Source organism: Epinephelus lanceolatus, chromosome 24 (genome assembly GCF_041903045.1).
Source record: "Epinephelus lanceolatus isolate andai-2023 chromosome 24, ASM4190304v1, whole genome shotgun sequence".
Taxonomy (NCBI): Eukaryota; Metazoa; Chordata; class Actinopteri; order Perciformes; family Serranidae; genus Epinephelus; species Epinephelus lanceolatus.
The window spans coordinates 13,761,957-13,781,296 of NC_135757.1; the positions used below are offsets into that span (position 1 = coordinate 13,761,957).

The window sequence follows — 19,340 nt, forward strand, 5'->3', positions numbered from 1 at the left end:
AGTAAAGTACATCTAATTTGTACTTAAAGGGTAACTTCAGTATTAAGCACAGTAAGTGTACAGTTACATTCCACCACTGGAAAAGTATATAAAAATATGAGAAGACTCACAGTGAGGCCTGCTTCACCTTTGACACCAGCGCGGCCCTGAGGTGAGAAAACAAAAAGTATAATGTAGTTAAAGTACTTATGATATTCTAAATATGTGTTTTAAACATTTTAAATTCCATTTACCAGACAAATATTTGCTGAGTTGACTAAAAATAAGGATAAGAGTGTAATTCTCACAAAGCAGTACACAATGTAAAGACATATAAAACCATCATTAGTGTAACTTACAGGTAGTCCTGGGGTTCCAGGGTCTCCCAGTTCTCCTTTAATTCCCTTCAGCCCCCTCTCCCCTGACGAGCCACGGTCACCCTGTCGCACATTGCATGATAAAATATCAGCAATCAGAACATACTGCGTGCACACAAACCCACATTCAGAAGTCCTGGATAACATTGTGACTCACTTTAGCTCCAGGAAAACCTTCTCCAGGTACCCCCCTTGGCCCTGTCACGCCCTGGGCCCCCTGTTCACCCTGAATCAAAAACATGAATTAAATACTTTGCATGTGTAGGAGTTTACAAATACATTAATTTCTATAAGAAGGACAACAAATCATGGCCCACCTTTGGCCCTTGAACTCCTTGTCCTTGTGGCCCTATTGGCCCCGGAGGGCCAGGCCGCCCAGTGTTACCCTGCAGAACAGAGGATGCAGTATCACATTGGAGTGGACTACATCAACCTAGCTGTACATTTCTGCAATTCATAGATATATTACATTTGTATGTCATTACAGTATGTAGTGGATATGTTGAAGTAACTTGAAACCCTTGTGTTGCTATTGAACTTGAGTTGATTAAACATTCACAGACCAGACCAGCCCTGTATCACACATATGTAACCAATGATTCCTCTTCCTTAAACAGATGTAAAATGGATATAAAACCCATGAAACAGCTTGTCATATTTCTAGGAAAAAGCATTTCTAAGGTGAGGATTATCCCTGTCTCATAATACTGAGTCATGACTTTCTGACACCCATTTTCTCTCAACATAGATGAGGGCTGGAGCCTGCCAACATGACAGCTTTAGCTGAGTCCCCAATTAAATCCTGCCTACCGCTGCATGACTGTGACAGCACCCGGACCTGCAGAAACACTGGTCTGAAGCCTGCAGGGACTCTGGATGGGATATTTGGGGACATATGGGTGCTGGGTGTTGCTTCAGTTAGGCCTGCTTCTCATCAGACACATATGTCTGTGGAGATTCACACTCTGCACCAATGTGTCAGAGAGCTGCAGGGAAAATCATGATAAATACCCTGAACAACTGAACTGGCAGCATTAGAATAAAAGGCCCCTGTGGTGGGCATGTTCACACACAAGATAAAGCACTCTTATTTCCAATCTGGAACTCTTTGACTACAGCAAAGATGTAATCCTTCAGAGAATATGACTCAATCAGGACCGCTTGGCTGTATGTCAAGTAAAATTACAGCAGGCTTTCTGCATAAGTAAATACATTGCAATGTTGTCCTTGACTCATGTTTGCAGGAAAACTGAATACAAGCTGTTTTTTGACGAGTTATAAAAGGTAGATGAAAAGTCGAAATGGAAGTAATTTTAGTTTGAAGTGCTGTAAAGTCAAATTTGAAAAAAAAAAAAAAAAAAAAAAGTGAAAGTAATAAAGTACCGGAGGTCCTTGGAGGCCTTCGCCTGGAGGTCCTGGTAAACCAGGCAACCCTCGGAAACCAACATCCCCCTGCAAAGATATATGAACACTTATAATACAGCAATTCACAATCCATCAAATAAATGAACTCCTGTACTGAGTAAAATCTCGTTTCCTTTAATTAGTTTCCTCAAATAAATGACCACATCTTTCACTGGGGAGATACTTTCACTTATCTTCAGTGCACATTCAAACACTCTGAAATTGATCTAACAGTATTGGACAATTGCTTCGGCTCAGTTTTCACAACCGAGGTTCATTTTGCAAAAGTCTTAACGTGAAATGTTACACTCCTAATTTTGACAAAGGAACCATCTCTATCATATTAGGTCATACATCACATCACGCTGAAACACTTTCTCAACTGCACTTACTTGACAATAATTATTTTTGATCTGACAGAGCCAAATTCTCACCTTTGGTCCAGGGATGCCCACTCCTTCCTGGCCAGGTTCTCCTGGAAGTCCAGGCAGACCAGGAGGGCCCTAAACAACACATGACATGGAGGTAGAATACACTCTCAGAGAAGGTGAAATTATTAAAGGAATAGTCCATTTTGCAGAAAACCCCAGGAAGTTACCCGTCCTTGCCAAGAAATAGTCTGGCATATATAAAGTTACATACTTAAGATATGTGGGTTAGGTTTCGGGAAGTAAAGTTATGTAGGTTAGGTCGAAGAACGTAAAGCTGCATAGGTTTGGTTTGGTAAAGTAAAGTTACTTTCGTTAGGTTTTGGAAAGTAAAGTTACTTAGATTAGGTTTAGGAAAGTAAAGTTAAGTAGGATAGGTTTAGGAAAGTAAAGTTTCGTAGGATAGGTTTAGGACAGTAAAGTTACTTAGATTAGGTTTAGGAAAGTAAAGTTAAGTAGGATAGGTTTAGGAAAGTAAAGTTACGTAGGATAGGTTTAGGAAAGAAAAGTTAAGTAGGATAGGTTTAGGACAGTAAAGTTACATAGGATAGGTTTAGGAAAGTAAAGTTAAGTAGGATAGGTTTAGGAAAGTAAAGTTACGCAGGAAAGGTTTAGGAAAGAAAAGTTAAGTAGGATAGGTTTAGGAAAGTTAAGTTACGTAGGATAGGTTTAGGACAGTAAAGTTACTTAGGTTAGGTTTAGGACAGTAAAGTTAAGTAAGATAGGTTTAGGACAGTAAAGTTACTTAGGTTTAGGAAAGTAAAGTTAAGTAGGATAGGTTTAGGAAAGTAAAGTTACGTAGGATAGGTTTAGGAAAGAAAAGTTAAGTAGGATAGGTTTAGGGATGTAAAGTTACTTAGGTTAGGTTTCAGAAAGTAAAGTTACTAAGGTTAGGTTAAGTACAGTTAAGTTACTTAGGATAAGTTTAGGAATGTAAAGTTACTTAGGTTAGGTTTCGGAAAATAAAGTTTCGTAGGATAGGTTTAGGAAAGTAAAATTATGTAGGATAGACTTAGACTGTGGCCCTTTGCTGCATGTCATCTCCTCTCTCTCTATCCCCCCTTCACGCTATCTGTCCTGTCCATTAAGGCAAAATGGCTAAAAAAAATATCGTTGAAAAAAAAAAAAAATTACTTAAGTTAGGTTTAGGAAAGTTAAGTTACTTAGGTTAGGTTTAGGAAAGTTAAGTTATGTATGATAGGTTTAGGAAAGTTAAGTTACTTAGGTTAGGTTTAGGAAAGTTAAGTTACGTATGATAGGTTTAGGAAAAGAATCACGGTTGGATGTTGTCACATTATGTAGTTTACGTAAAGTTGTGCAGTTTATGGACATGTAACAGTCTTAGCATAAAGTGACCTGCTGACTTGACAACATACCAACAACTGTTCACTTTTTTGTTTGTAATAAGGGTAAGCGTATTCATGGATAAATTGATTTTTGACAAGAAAAATATTAAGGTTTGGGTAGGACTTAGAGAATCTTGCGCTATGTATGTGAAATTTACCAATTACAAGTTAAAGATTTGTCGAGTAACTCAAAGGTTTATTACTACATTTGAATTTAATGATAATGTCTTCAGGTGCACTCTTATCTGGCCGGACCTTCATATTTAGCAAACAGACATGAGAGCAGCATCAGTCTCCTCATCTACAACTTCAAAAAAGGGGCTATATTAGTAAGCATGATTCCCAAAATATTGAACTGTTCCTTTAAATCTCTTCTTCAGCGGCCACATATACCCCTACAAGACTAAATATGATTCCTTTGCTCTGTATTTGCCCCTGAATCCCCCTCTGTGTCTCCTTGCTATGGTCTTAACTAAGGACGAAGTATACGAGGTTCAGGTCCTGTAACTACTGGTAATAAATGTCTCGTTGATGGATGTATGGCTGGAACTGATGGGCAGAATGAGGGAGGCAAAAGACAGATGGATGGACGACTAAATGTAATGTGTGGATGGATTGTATAAACTAACAGATTTATGAGCATACAAATGGGCATGTCATGCTTTAAATCAGTTCCTCACCATAGGGCCGGGATAGCCATCTCCTTTGGGACCTAAAGGACCTGCAGGACCTGAATCTCCACGGTCACCCTAAAGCAAAAATAGGTCAATCATCCATTCATAAAAGGATACTTAGTGATTTACAGACAGGTGTTAAAATGAAACTGAAGTGGAATGTGGATGTAAATAGATATATGTGCCGTCTGCTCCTTTCTGTCCTTCTGTATTGTAACTCTGTGCAATATATCAAAAGCATGGAAGGTTCAAAATGCAAAACATGCTGAAGCATTTTTATGAATTGATATTTCATGAACAAATGTTGGAGCAAATGTTGACATCTTCTCTGTTCTTCTTGATTCTTCTTGATGAAAGGGCACATATGTGTTGCCAGGTCTGTCTCCAATTACATTCACTCGATAATTGATTTTCCAAACATAGACTGTTCAGCTATGACAACATGCTCTTAGTGTGTGTCACCAGGCAGTCATCCAAGTTACAAACACATTGTTGTGTTTTAGAAAAGAGGCTTAAACTGGGTGTTACCTTTGGACCAGGAAGTCCGTAGCCAGTCTCCCCAATCGGACCAGGAGGACCACTTGGGCCAAGATCACCCTGTAACACACGTTAGCACTAATTAACTCTATATTCTATAACATGGAAAATATTGTAGATTTTACAAACAAAACATGAGATATAGCTGAAATATTAAAGGTAAGTAAACTAGATTTCCACAACTAGCTATAAGTGGTAAAGCATACACATAGTGCCACTGTGGTGCAAATGAACAAATACACAGTTAATCAAGTCACCACAAAGTGATTGCCACATAGTTATCCTGCGGTCACTGAGGCCTCAAAGGGTTTGGGAGTAATTGCCCACATTACCCAGTACGGTAATTGCAGTCATTAACATTACACAAAGTAGTTCAAATTAATAACATAACGATAACATTTAGTTTGTGCTGACAAACATAATTTGCTGATAATAATTACTCTAATTACCTACTGTATTTTTAGGTAAATAACATCTTGAATGAGACTTGTATTTTATATTCTGGTACTACTATTTTAAGTTACAGCTATCCTTGTGGAGTTTTTTATCACTGGTAGCTTGATGCAATGTTTTTACAAGACGGTCCCGGGATCCCGCAAAGTGTGCCGCACTTTGAAGCCAATTTGTCATAGTGGCCAAACAGTAAAACTACAACTTCCAGGTCCCTTACATGATGCCTTTGGATCCAGAAACACGTTTTCCCATAGACTTACATTGTGAAAGAGATGTCCTAAAATCACTGGATAAATTTTTTGAGTGTCACAGCCTCCGTGAAATGATTCATCTCACTATTGGGATTTGATTTGTTTGGTCCGATAACATTTTGAAAGTCAAGAAGGGCCGGACGATTAATTAATTTTATCCCCATCCAAGATGACAGAGGGCTAAACCAGACGTTAGCCAGCAGAAGTTAACTGCTCAGCTGATGATGTCTCTAGTGTGCTTGCACTATGGGCCCAATGACGTGGTACTTTTATACCCAGGAGTTCAAACTGTTTTAGCTTCATCCACCGCTGAACAACCTTTATAGGTATGAACAGCCTCCAATGCTGTATCAAGTTTTCTTTATACATCCATGGCAGGACCCTGATTTGTTTGTATAATGCACTTGCACAAGGACAGTTTCAGTTTCATGGTGCTCCTGATGGACAGATGGCAGCAGTAATGTGCAAAGAAGACAAGCAAGAACATTGCTAGCAAGCACGAATATGTACAATCTGTGATTTAAGGTGGATATAAACACATTTTTTGCTTAAACTTATTATCATGACATAAATATTGATTGTATAACGTAATAACTATAGAATATTAGACACCATCAGTGTTTAGATTGAGTCCCTATAAGCCTTGCTTTCACCATGCAATTCTGTCTGCCAACAGGAACAATCTCCTGGGAAAATGAAGGCTCGATTTACGGCACAAAAACTGCGGCAGTCGTGGTGCAACCAAACAGGAAGAGGATAGTGCTTTTGTTTTCCCCTGTAGCTAGTGGTAGCTATCCCCAGTTATCACAGAGTATCTATGTAAGTTCTTTGTTGTCTTTGCAACAACGTTGCTACGAACAATTCCAGATGGAGAATTTGGTTTTGGAAATGTTTTATAAGGAGGGGAATACATTCAACCCAGAAACTAGGCCTTAAAGATACACATAATGCAGTTAAGTGAGAAACTATGAATAAATTTGTTTGTTTACAATAAAACTCCACAAGGTCTCTTTAAGTAATCCAAATACTTCTTCAACTTCTGCTGACATTACATGACTGTGTAACGATTGAAAATTGTCGCTACTGCCAGGAGATTTTTTCACTTACGAACTGTTTCATGAAACAATTGTCTCTTGAAATGAGAAGTATGGCGATCATGAAAATCAAACACTTGGAAACATTTAAACAGCATTCGGAAAAATCTAAATTATTATCACCTGTTTTATGTAAACATGCACGAAACACAGCAGACCTCCACAGTTTTCTAATACTACTACAGTAGACTGGGAGTAGTTACCTTTGGCCCGGTGACGAAACGTCCTGGTGGACCAGGTAAACCCCCCCTGCCTTGTGCCCCTGGTTCTCCCTGAGGATTAATGCAAGACAAGTGGTTAAATCAATAATTCATAAAATGAATTCCTTACAATTTAAGCCCTCCCAGAAGGCCACTGACAGAGTCCCAATGCAAAAAATAATTAATTAGAAATATTCAATAGCTAATCAAGCTTAGTAGCTCCTCACCTTTGGTCCCGAGGGTCCAGCAATGCCAGGTGGACCAGTCAAGCCCCTTATTCCTCTTTGGCCTTGGTCACCCTTAAAAATCACAAGAAAACAGTTAGTAATCTGACAGCTGTGACTTTATATACAGGTCAGTAAAGTCCTAGTGCCAGACATGCACATTTTCACCTTTTCACCCTGGGTGCCAATTCCAGGTGCCCCCTCTGGCCCTCTGAGACCTGAAGGTCCTGGCTCACCCTAAAGACACAAACATACACATGTAATAACTTTTATGAGATTGATAGTGGAGCAAACAGACACATGTAGATACAGTAGGTGGTGAGATTAACTACCTTCTGTCCAGGGGCTCCGTCCTCCCCTGGCAGGCCGGGCAAACCTGACATCCCTGTTGACCCTGGCTCACCCTGAGGACAGATTTATGGATATGTTTCAGTTGTTGGATTGGAAAATCTAAGTATTGTAAAAATAAAAATGGTTTTAACTCACCTTAGCTCCAGGGTCTCCAGCCCCTCTCTCACCTGGGGCGCCTACCTCCCCCGGTAAACCTTGGTCCCCCTGTGAGATAAGACAGCATGACAACATTAACTTATTGTAGCTTTGATTTCTGAGATCCTGGAAGGATATGAGTTCATCAAACTAAACAGTGTATTGGACAAACCTTGGATCCAGGCAAGCCCTCTCCTGGTGGGCCTCTGCTTCCTGGTGGCCCTCTTGGTCCCTCCACGCCCTGCAAGGATGAATGGAGGCAGTGATAAAAAAAGAAGCCATCGATTAAAAGGTAACACTATGTAAAAATTGGATGGCTAAGGGACTGTACAAAAGTTACTGGGTGGTGGTCAATTTTAAAAAACACACAATACCCTTAGTTCTTGATACTAGTGAGTAACTAAACATATTCTACTTCAGTGTTCCTGCCTCACTCTTTTTCCAATTTATCTTATACCCCGAAAAACTGCCAAATAAATCAATCAAATTCAGAACAGCAGGGACCGAGGATGCTTGGTTAAGTTGAGCAAAATATCATCTGCATACATGTCAAATTTAAAATTATGACTATAAATGTTCACATCATGTATATCATCCCTAGAGTAGATAGCACATGCTAGTGGTTAATGCCTTTAAGGACTTTTAAAGGAACCCTTTGCTTCATACCAGACAGATGCACTATAGAGAAGTATTGAACCAACTTAGCACCATACTCCTATAACATTGTGTCATGATGAACAGTTAAAAAACAGGAATAAAACCAATCCAGCAGAACCAGAGATGTCGTACTGTACTGTACTGTACTCACAGTGGAACTTGACCCCTGGCTGTTCATTAAATCTTGAATCTTGCTTTTTTTTAAAAGGTAAAAGGTAACGCTCAGCTCATCTCCCCACCCCAGTAACTTGTGTACAGTCCCTAAGGTGACTAATATGGAATTTACATTCAGGAATAACCTGCAAAACCATAATTGTTTGGCAGCTGAAGCCAAGGTGCCAATCACTTATTTAAGTACTTGCCTTCTCGCCCTGTATGCCAACTCCTGTGAGGCCGAGTGGGCCTGGAAGACCCGGAGGGCCAAAATCCCCCTACAGGTTCAGATAGGAAAGGAGGTTAATGATGATAACAGCATATAAGTGTTGATAGTATGACAGTGCATCACACTCACATGCCAACTGGGACATTTCGTGATTTATTACATGTGGAAAGCACCCAACTGTAAAAGAGTCTTTGCCAAGATCCTGTGCATTTTTTTTTTGGCTCGGTAATAGATTTATACTATTATGCAGTAAATTCTGTTTATACACATGACTTGATGACATTTTTAATTCAATGCCTTTTCATCTGTCACATGCAACATTAATGTCATAAACTTGTGATGTTAATGCACAGAAAACCCCGTAAGCACTGGTTTGTCATTACTACAGGAAAACACTGCAATTATCTGTGATGAACTTCTCCACAAGGCTACAGTAAACCTGTCAGCACAATCTGTGTCAGGAACTCCCATGTAAAAACCTCTATGTTTTAAAAGATGTTTTCTGGGGGGAAATGGTTTAATCCATTCCCAAATGTTAACGTCATATTCCATTGACATGAGATGAATTATGTAACTTAAAAACATATCTTTAAATCAACTCATGTCATGGCCCATCAAAGTCTGCGAGCTAAAAGATTGCCAGATGGCTGCAAAGATCTGCACATCCTGAAAGGTAAGAGAGAATACCTTTCTGTAATTGTATGACCGTGTCAGTACAGAGCCAGCTTTCCCACATTCATCAGACCAAAACTGTGAAGCTGCACTCCTCCTACACTATCCAGGCCTTAACCTTGATTCATCACCTGTAGACTGTGACCTCATTTATAACACCACGCTGAATGCATTCACTGGTGGCTCTGCCAACTCCTGGCCTTCTCTGCAACAGGACTCTGGCTTTATCTTCACGCCTGTGTGAAGGTTTTTTAGCCAGGCGTCTTATTTACAGCCACTCTGTACTCTACCTTGTCTCCTTTGATTCCAATGCCCGGCTGTCCTCTGAGCCCCCGCGACCCCTCCAAGCCTCGCTCTCCCTGTGAAGACAGACATGACTTATTGCATTTTGCCTCTTTAATATATGTGAAAACAATAACACTGTAAGAGCATATGTAGGATAAGGGGGAGGTCAGAAAATCTCACTCGTCTCAGTCTCTTTCAAGTCAGACAAATCTTATTTTCACTTCTCTCATATAATCGCCCAGTATAAATAATTACTCAATGGACCATCGAAGCCAAATGTGATTTCTGATTGAAGTTTAGCTTTGTTTATGTTGATGTCTACATGTCAAGCTTGGGCTAAAGTTGATGGACCACACTGTTTACAGAGACAGTTGCCAGACAGAGACATTATACCATCTGATAGTTTTGGCACCAAGTGTGACTAAATTGTTAATACAGAGTGTTACCGCAGAAACCAACACAATGCTCTTCAAAGTGGCTTTGAGTTATAACAAGTTTCACATCTGACTTGAAAGACCCCTTCGCCCCCAAATGTTTTTTTCCTGTTGGTTACTGCCCCTCAGATGTTTTACATTTAGTACATAAACTGATGTAAAGTATCTGCAGAGTTTGTCATTAGTGGACTGTTTTAACGTTCCTCAGATATATAAATTTATGTGAGAGACCTGTGACATCATACTGCAGAACTGCAATGTGAAACCTACAGAGCACGAACAGAAACAAGATTAAAGCCTGATTTATGGCAAGGCGATCGACACTTTAAGTGAGTGTCACTTGACAGAAATGACGTAACTTTTACAGAGAAACGACTCACTCAACACTTTCTTATATATGGCACGCACCTGGAGAACTTTGATATGTCGTGACACCATCATTCTGTTACACAACGGGATTACATAAAGATGGCCAGCCTGTCTGACACATCTACTGGAGTTTTTTGTGTCCCGGAGTGAGCAACACGGGGCCTGATCTGGTAGACCAGATCGTCAAAACAGGTGGCAGACATCTGAAAATACTAAAAGTGCATCTCCTAACGTCCTACCTCTCCATGTCCTACATCTGTTGGATCAAAACATATTGGCCCTGTAGCTACGTTGTTTGGTTCAATGGGTGCACTGACTACCTCCTTTACCTGTGCTTCAGTTGTCTTCTCAGTAGAAGTTTATAATCTCTTCCTCTCCTAATGAAGTATACATGGATACATAACAAACACATGTAAGAAGGATCTATACATTGACTGGGATGATATAATGTAACTAAACAAGTTGGCTGGAGAATAGCATGTAGTTACCATGGAGACGACTGAAATCTTTAGCTGAAGCATAAATTGAAAATGTCACATGGCTCTTTCATTTCTGTCGAGTAGCTCTCATCAAGAATCGAGCGCCCTACCGTGAATCAGGCTCAAGAGTCTACACAGCCATGCTAGTGGCCCTGTGAGGCCATATGTTAGCATGCTAACACTATTTTCAGATGTTACTTTTGGGGTGTATTGCACAGTGTACACAGTTTGTGTCCAAAGTCGCAGCCCTTCTTGTCAAGTTCGGTGCAGACATGCAACTAGGTCTCATTCCCAGGTCATTAAATACTGACGCTTTGTCACATCCACCATGTTTTGGCTTAAAATGTGTGTTACAGTGTTAGGTTTAGACATAGCGTTAGATGGCGTTAATAGGTGATGTGACGTTAAGACATAACTTGGGTAATGCTATGTTTAAACAACGCTACACTGACATTTGGTTTTGCACAGAACACAATCAGCAGTCTCCTGGTTAAAAGTCCTGTATGTGTTTGACCTGTTCATCCACCCCGACCACCTCCCTGTGCAGATTCTGTCATTCTTTATAGCGGTTGCTCTGAGCGTCTAATATTGCAGCTGCTGGATTTACCTAAGATTTGGTTGAAAGCCAGGTGTGTCTCATACAGATGCAAAAGGAAGACTTGTGCATGAGTATCAAACACTGAAGGGATCGACAAAGAATCAGTATTTGATGACCTGGGGGTGAGACTAGGCTGAGACACCACATTACCATTGTTAGAATGAGTTCAGTTCAATATTTCTGAAAACACGATGTTTCTACGGTCACTGAGGTGTTTCCAGCCAGTTCAGTAAAAGTTTTATAAGACAGTTGCAGTATGCTTCCAATATGAGACTGTGAAACACGCATGGCTAGACTCAGCGTGGCTTCTTTTAAAACAAGACCATATAAATATATAAACATGTGACAACTATGTAACACATGCAGGATGATAATACACAGCACAAGTAGGGAGATTAATTATCTAGTCAGTGAATTGGCCTCATAATTCTATTATACAGCAATAACTATTGAAAATTTGCTAACATTAGCCACAGCAAGCTATTGATCACACCAAACAAAATAAGCTTAGCATTTGTGTGATGAAAAATGTCTTATCCATTTTCTTTTTCTTCTAATTTCAAATCTGGAGTGTACAGGGTCAGCACTGTACACTCTAGGACTATTGGAAGACAGGACCAAGGGAGCATAAGTCTGAGGGAATGTAGGACTGTGGGAACATAGGGTTTAGGGAACATAGGACTGTGGGAACATAGAGTCAAGGAAACGTAGGGTTAAGTGAGGGAACATAGGGCTGTGAGAACATAGGGCTGTGGAAACGCAGGGTTAACGAAACAGGGCTGATGGGACATAGGGTTGAGGGAACATAAAGCTATGAGAACAAAGGACTGTGAAAACATAGGGTTAAGGGAACATAAGGCTGTGAGAACACAGGACTGTGAAAACATAGGGTTAAGGGAACATAAGGCTGTGAGAACACAGGACTGTGAAAACATAGGGTAAATGGAACATAGTGCTAAAGTTACACAGAGCTAAAGGAACATTGGGCTGAGAGAACCTATCACTAAGGAAATACAGGGTTAAGGGAACACAGACCTGAGGGAACACAGGGACGAGGGAACATAGGGCTGAGGAAACATGGGGTTAATTGAACACAGGGGTGTGGGAACACAGGGCTCATTGGCACGCCACTCTTAGTACTATGTAAAGTGCTAATTGTGCATAACTGGTCCAACAGAAATGGCATCTCAATTTTTTTCATTTTGTACAGGGGGAGAAAGAGTAGGTGTGCTTTTAACCTTGTCTCAGTGGTTAGAGTCAGGGTTGCCAGCCAGTTTATGAAGAGAAAGAGTATCTTACATCTCTTAAAATGTGTCTAGAGAGAATCTATAAGTATTAAAACTCAGAAAAAGCAGGAATAGAAACAGTGAGGGATTAGAGCAGTAATCCAAGTTGACAGTAAGTACTATGAAAAGAGTGCAGCCTAACGTCCGGCTGTGTATGACTCTGCAGAGAAGTCCTCTGAGAACATTTCCCTGTCGTCTAAGGTCATCCAAGGACAACAGAAATACAGTGACAGACACTGAAATACATTGATTAGCACAGTAATGCTGCATTTGCATGGCAACGTTTAGAAGTATAGATTTATTGTAATAACATTGTGATCTCTCATTTTGGCACACAAGTCGAGGTGCTAATGATGTGGGAAAAGGGTAATATTGCTGCTGAGCTCCTGCGAATCTGGAGCTTGTCGAAACACGTCATGTGAAGACTCAAGAACAAAAACGGCACCTGTGAGTCCGCGGTCAAATCTCCTGTCGAGGAAAAAAAACAGCACCCCTGAGGCTCATCTCAGGGTGCGAGATACACTGCCTCCTGTTCAGAGGTGAAAACTAGCTCTTACCATGGAAGAAGAGAGTCGACAAATGATAAATTCGATGAACGTAGAGGGAGGTGGAAAAAGTATGATTCTCACCTGACTTAAAGTTATTGCACCTTCTGATGTAAAGCCAATCTGTGCTGCCACATTTCCAAAAAGTAATTACATTTGCTATTATCTAAAGACATTCCAATAACTTAATCACACTTAACTGTCTGCATTTATCAACACAACAAAGGGTTTAGTTACAATTTGATGAGCCGTTGGTTCTCTTATGGCGGTGATATGGCTTTGGGGGAGACGTTCAAAAATATCTCAGTGTTAAATGAACTCAGATACTGCTGTTGATAAATTAGGAAGCATTAAATGAACTGTGATGGGGGATTTTATACATTTGGAGTAAAATTAACACTGACAAAGTTTTAGGAAAGGTGAGGTAATTAGTCAAAGTCTTCTCGTTGTAACAGGGCTGGATCATCATGACCATGGGCCCTGGGTACAAATTAAGTCTTGAGCAAACCCCATGTTTCAGTTATACTGATTCATTTGGTATATGACAGTAAACACATTCCAGCTCTGGTTTGCTCAAAAACCACAAGTGGAAGATATAAGAAAAAGTCAACCTACTGCTTACACTAAAAGAAGTAACTAAATAAATAAGAACTTAAAGTACACAAAACAAAGAACCACAGTATTCTACCTAGACTGATGTTAAAAGAGTTTTGCGACCCATTTAATCTTTCCTACGAACCATATCCGTGTTTTTCAAGTGTTATTGAGAGGTGGAGGGGATGGTGGAAGGTGTGACATCTAATTGAGACACTTGCCAAGCTGCAGACCACTGCTGACCACCTTTGGACATGAACAAACATCAAAACTGGTTGTGATTTAGCAAGTCCTTGCTGTGTTTTTGGGCATCAAATGTGGTTGTTTCGTAGTGACCTGTCTTTACTTTTCCAGCTGCTTTTTAGCACCTTCTTTGGCACCAAACGAGTGTTTTGTAGCAACAAGTCGCGATTTTTCCAGTGTTTTTTTTAAGCACCAAATGTGAGTGTCTTGTCATGAACCTTCACTGTGTTTCCAGCAGCTTTTTAGGCACGAAACATGTATATTGTAGCAACCTGCTGTTTTTTATCATGCTGTAGTGCTGTGAAAAGTGATTGCTTTTTATAGAGACATTGCTGAATTGCCAGCTGGGATAGCGTCCCCCAAAGCCAAAACATGACCTGTCCTAACCCTAACAGAGTGGTTTTATGCCTAAACCTAACCACGTTAACCACAGTGCTGTTGAAATGTGAAGAAATGTAAAGGTCAACATAGCTGCTACATATTAACATAGAAATGTAACATCTGTGGTTTGCAGAAATGTACAATGCCAACAATTATTTTGGTAATTTTGTTGTTTCACAGTATTTTGATGAATTCATATATTTTGATTCTGTAACTGTGGTCTGAAAATAAAAAAACCATCTAGATAAAGAGAGGGTCTCAAATTATTTGGATTTTCCACATTATATTTGTCATTTAACTTAGAGCCTTATATTTCAGGCCTAAACGTTGTACATTTTAAGGATGTTTGTGATTATATAAATTCTTCAAATAACTTTTAAAGATCACCATGGTTTAGTGCCAAGTTACCTAGCTGAGGTTCTGACTACCTATGCTCCAAGTCGTGATCTGAGATCCTCAAGCCTACCCTCACTAGTTGTCCCTAGATCAAGGCTGGTTTGCCTGAGGAAATGGGTTTTTAAATCACTGCTTAAAACGTATTTTTATAGGAAAGCTTTTCCTTTTAATGCCTGACTTGTACTTTTGTGATTTGTAACTTTTGTTTTATTTCCTTTGTATTGTTTTGTTTTATTATTTCTATGCACTTTGTGAAGCACTTTGTAACCTTGTTTAGATAAGTGCTATACAAATAAATATCATTATTTTTTTTTTTTTTTAATTATATTAGAATTGGAGAATGGAAGCTGCATCTCACTAAGAGAATATGTTAAAAAAACAGAGAGCAATGAAGAAGTCACAAAAGAAAAGAAAATGTAATTAACTGTGGAAAGGAACCTGTCGAACCTTTGTCTTACGAGCGTATGTGCACCTGTGTGAGTACGTATGAGAGACGGTATGTGTGTTTGTGCGTGTGTATGTGTGTCTGCACATCCTGAGGGGAGACAGACACAGGAACAGGCTCATTTTTTCCTCTCTCAGTGAGTCACTCTCTCTGTCACGTCGAGAGGTGTCCTGGCTATTTTCCCGAATCATCACTGCATCTGCCGCTCTGCACCGGCATGTTCTCATGTCCTCTAGTGGAGAATCAATGGGTCGGAACATACGATGAGGTAATGAGAGCCTTGTTTCACTGTATGCTGTATATGAACTTATGGAACTTCTGTGTTGTGTTATCATCTCTTATAACCATACACGCTGTCAATTTCCTGTCATTACTCCCTGGAATCTGGATGCCAGACGGGGCAGGTGGGTGGATTGAAGGTGAATGCATGAAATGGGGTCAAGAGGGTTCAAAGCTTTTAACTGCTTTGAGTGCTTGAGCCTCCCAGGGAAAACTGTGAGCCCCAACAGCCTGAGACATAAAAGACACTGACTCACCTTTGGTCCAGGGAGACCCTCTCCTATTGGTCCTCTCTCTCCTTGGACTCCCTGTGGCCCTTGAGGCCCCTGAGTAAAACAAGACGACGTTAATGACTACTGGAGGATCATAAAAAAATAACCTCTGTGACAATTGACTGCCAAATGAAAAGTGATTATTAACTACAGCAGTAACATAGCGTTAGATGCAATTGCTGACCCCCACTGGCTCCCCTTGGCAAAAACAATTGGCGGCTGACATTATTGTCTTTAAGAGGCTGTGGTGGGCTCATGTTTTAAGCAAGCACAAAGGTAGGGATATCTTGTAAAACTAGACAACCTAAGACATCCATTGGTACCAACCATGTCGGCATCGCTTGTTGGGGAAGAGGGCTAAATAACGCTCCAAATTGAGGCTTAATTTTGATGATGTAACAACTGACATGGCCATTTTTAAGGCCCTTGAACTCTCAGCTCAAGATATCTGAATTAAAAAGCGTTCTATGGATACCCACGAGTCTCCCCTAAACTGGAGAAGGCTTGTCCTCAACTCTACATAGTTGACATAGATTTCAGTCAGCCTATATACTTCAACAGCATAATCAAAGTCCTGACATTCAGTTATGGATTTTGGTTTTTAAGTGGCATCCAAAGATTTTCAGTGGCCCCATCTGGCCTACTCACCGGTGGTCCAGGCTCGCCAATTCCTAGAGGACCAGGAGGCCCTGTTGGCCCCTGGTAGCCAACATCACCCTGTGGAGTGTGTGGGAATAAGATGAGTATACAAACAGGGTGAGACACAGGTGGATAATTATGTTCTCGTGACTTCGTTTTCCAGAACAATAGGGTGTCAAACTTTACCTTGGGTCCCGGAAGGCCAATCCCTGTTTCCCCTTGGATTCCAGGTGGCCCAGGAAGTCCCCTTTCCCCCTATAAAAAGACAGGCAGGGACAGACATGTGCAAATACACAAACAGATGCACAAACACATGGCTTTGTTTGTCTGATTACTGAGTCCAAGGCCTCATTCTGACATGATTGGACATCAGTTGAGCTGTCCAGGTTGGCCGATGACCAAAACCAACATGCTGATCTAGTTCCTGCCACTCCACACGAACACACACTGATTTTCCTACCTCTTATATTAAACTATTTTAAAGGGGGTTTAGACATGTACTACAGGGTCTCTTCATACCTTAAGTCAAGACTTTATTAGTAAAGAATGCAATTATTCACTCAGAGGCCATAAATCACAGCTATGGTGTGCAGCAGGAGGGCACGCGAGAGTCGGGAAAAGGGAGTGGAAATGTTAGCAGGCGCATACCGGCACTTTTTTTTTCCGTTTCCCTTGCCCTTTCAGGCAGGTTGGGACAATGTTTAAAGCCAGACATTAGTCTGCCATTTAGGTGATATAGAATGACAGCCAGACAATCAACATGAACATTCTTCCAAAATAATTAAGGAGGGAACACTTGGTGGGGAGTGAGGTCTCGTTGCAGAATTGGCAGCTATAACACCAGAGAGAGGGCTGAGAAAGTACTAACACACAAATAGGCTGACAAGGTAATAACAGATGAGCTACTTTAGAGCAGTTTCAAATGTTCTATTGGTGATGGATCATAACTCACAAACAAGTGTTCAAATGTATGGCCACCCCATCAGTTTGTAGGGCTACTTGACATTTGTGATGTTATTTATGCCCGTGATAAATTGATTTAATCTAAACGCATTTTAAATGTCAGCTTCGTGAGTGTAATCTTACTCCCAGGAATAGAGAGAACACTTTATTATGTCACGTGTTTTCTCACTTTATGTTCTTCCACATGCAGCAACACATTTTATTTTTCACCTCTGCCACTCCACAGGTAACAACTTTTTTCATTATCTTTATGCTGATGAAACCGCTGACATGGACGCCCTATTTATACAACTATGAAAGAGACTTATTAAAACCAGACTGGAAAAGAGTTTATGGCCCCAACACACAAACCCAGAATGCTTCAGATATGCATCTGGTTTTGGAGAAAAGGAAACGCCGGTCTTTGGCAAAAAGTGAGGTCACTCAAGTATAAAGGAAGGACCAGTCAGAGGGAGGAAAGAGTTTGATTTACGTGTTTCTTAGTTTCCTTTTGTAGTTAAACACTTCCCAGATTTCAGAGGTTTGGTTCATGAATGTCAGAGAGAGAAGCATCAAGACTGAGGAATACTTACTTTTTTACCCATTGCACCTTCAGGTCCGATATCGCCAGGTGGGCCAAGCGCACCCTGATTTGGGAACAAGTGTGTGCAAATTAGACTTGGGGCTTTGCAAAGTAAAAGTTATTGCAGATTATGAAGGATCAGACAGACCCTGAACATCACATAGATGAACTGAAAATGGCATAGTTGACTGTATGCCAGACCCCCTCACCTCTGATCAGTGATTGTTGGATCATAGCTAAGCAATCGTACCTAGGCATGTCAAACTTTGAATTCCTCTGTATGTTGAAGCAGTGTGCTTGGGGCTATACATTGCGGTACTGACATTGTCTACTGCCACCTGCTGACGATGACGGCAGCAATGACAGTTGTAGATTTTCTACATTATCTTACCTGATGACATGCTGTGGCATAAAATGTGGACATTAAAAACTTCACTCCTACTACACATTGGGCTGCTGGTGCTTTGATTTAACGAATTACCAAGGTATCCAGTGACTTTCAGCCAAATGCGTTCGTGTCCACCCCTCGTAAAATGCATGAATGGCTGGTGCAGATAATAAGCACAGATGAGTGTGATGTGTTGCAAACTGATTGAAGTAAAAGTGAAAGCTTTTATGAGGACACCTAAATGATCTGTTTGTGCTTTCAACAGCTGCCATCTGTCAGCATCTGTTTGTGATGCTGCTCGAATGGTGTTTACTTTGTCGTCATTGGGTTGCCCTAGTTAGAGCAACTGATGTTACATCTCACGTTACACCACAAGTTCATTTATTCTGTGGGACCACCACAGCCATGCGACAATAGCATTAGCTATGTTAGCTAAGAAGTGCTATTTTAGCTCATGTCAGTTTTTTTGAAATTCAACACTAATGTTGGAGCAGCTGACAACTTCACAGGTTCTTCCTGATGTTGTCTAAGGTAATGTTACATAATTGTACATTTTTTAAGACAGGCTGCCCTCAAACTTCACCAGATTCGTCTGTAGTTTGAACTATACTTAGTCACTTAATAGTATGGAGGGTGGTGGTGTCCTTTGAACTCCTCCAAAACCAAATACTCAAGAGCATAAAGTCTGCCCTAACATAAGCAGTTACTGCTAGCATACCTGTCTAACAAGCTTACTACTTGTTGTAGTAATTTGGTGTAACTTCAAGTCAAAGGAGCACACCATTAGCTTACTGTGTTATTTTGTGGGGTTCCAAGTTATGTTAGAAAAATGTGGGAGCTAAGATGCTAACGTTAGTATATCAGAGTTTAGACCAATGTTAATGGCTACCCTAGACAGTGTTACATAACTTAATTTAAAGACCCGCTGTTTAAAGAAATTAGCAGAATTTTTTGAGTGGTGAATCTCCCATATTTCTGGTTGTAAAATGCACATGGGTCATGCTAGTATGGATAGATT

General features: G+C 40.4%; 1 protein-coding gene across 2 annotated transcripts in view; it reads right to left on the bottom strand.

Annotated features, from left to right (window-relative positions):
- The window catches only part of LOC117250192 (uncharacterized), a 39,481-nt gene that overhangs the window by 7,371 nt on the left and 12,770 nt on the right, over window positions 1-19,340 (bottom strand). For both annotated transcript variants that reach the window (XM_033616265.2, XM_033616267.2), the window contains exons 11-30: window positions 17,945-17,998; window positions 16,596-16,664; window positions 16,419-16,487; window positions 15,756-15,824; window positions 9,455-9,523; window positions 8,473-8,541; window positions 7,626-7,694; window positions 7,454-7,522; window positions 7,300-7,371; window positions 7,136-7,204; window positions 6,971-7,042; window positions 6,747-6,815; window positions 4,737-4,805; window positions 4,215-4,283; window positions 2,195-2,263; window positions 1,740-1,808; window positions 674-742; window positions 514-582; window positions 339-419; window positions 111-146 (exon numbers count right to left, since the gene is read on the bottom strand). In XM_033616265.2, coding sequence (XP_033472156.1) covers window positions 111-146; window positions 339-419; window positions 514-582; window positions 674-742; window positions 1,740-1,808; window positions 2,195-2,263; window positions 4,215-4,283; window positions 4,737-4,805; window positions 6,747-6,815; window positions 6,971-7,042; window positions 7,136-7,204; window positions 7,300-7,371; window positions 7,454-7,522; window positions 7,626-7,694; window positions 8,473-8,541; window positions 9,455-9,523; window positions 15,756-15,824; window positions 16,419-16,487; window positions 16,596-16,664; window positions 17,945-17,998 — 1,350 coding nt within the window. The remainder of the gene's footprint in view (window positions 1-110; window positions 147-338; window positions 420-513; window positions 583-673; window positions 743-1,739; window positions 1,809-2,194; window positions 2,264-4,214; window positions 4,284-4,736; window positions 4,806-6,746; window positions 6,816-6,970; window positions 7,043-7,135; window positions 7,205-7,299; window positions 7,372-7,453; window positions 7,523-7,625; window positions 7,695-8,472; window positions 8,542-9,454; window positions 9,524-15,755; window positions 15,825-16,418; window positions 16,488-16,595; window positions 16,665-17,944; window positions 17,999-19,340) is intronic.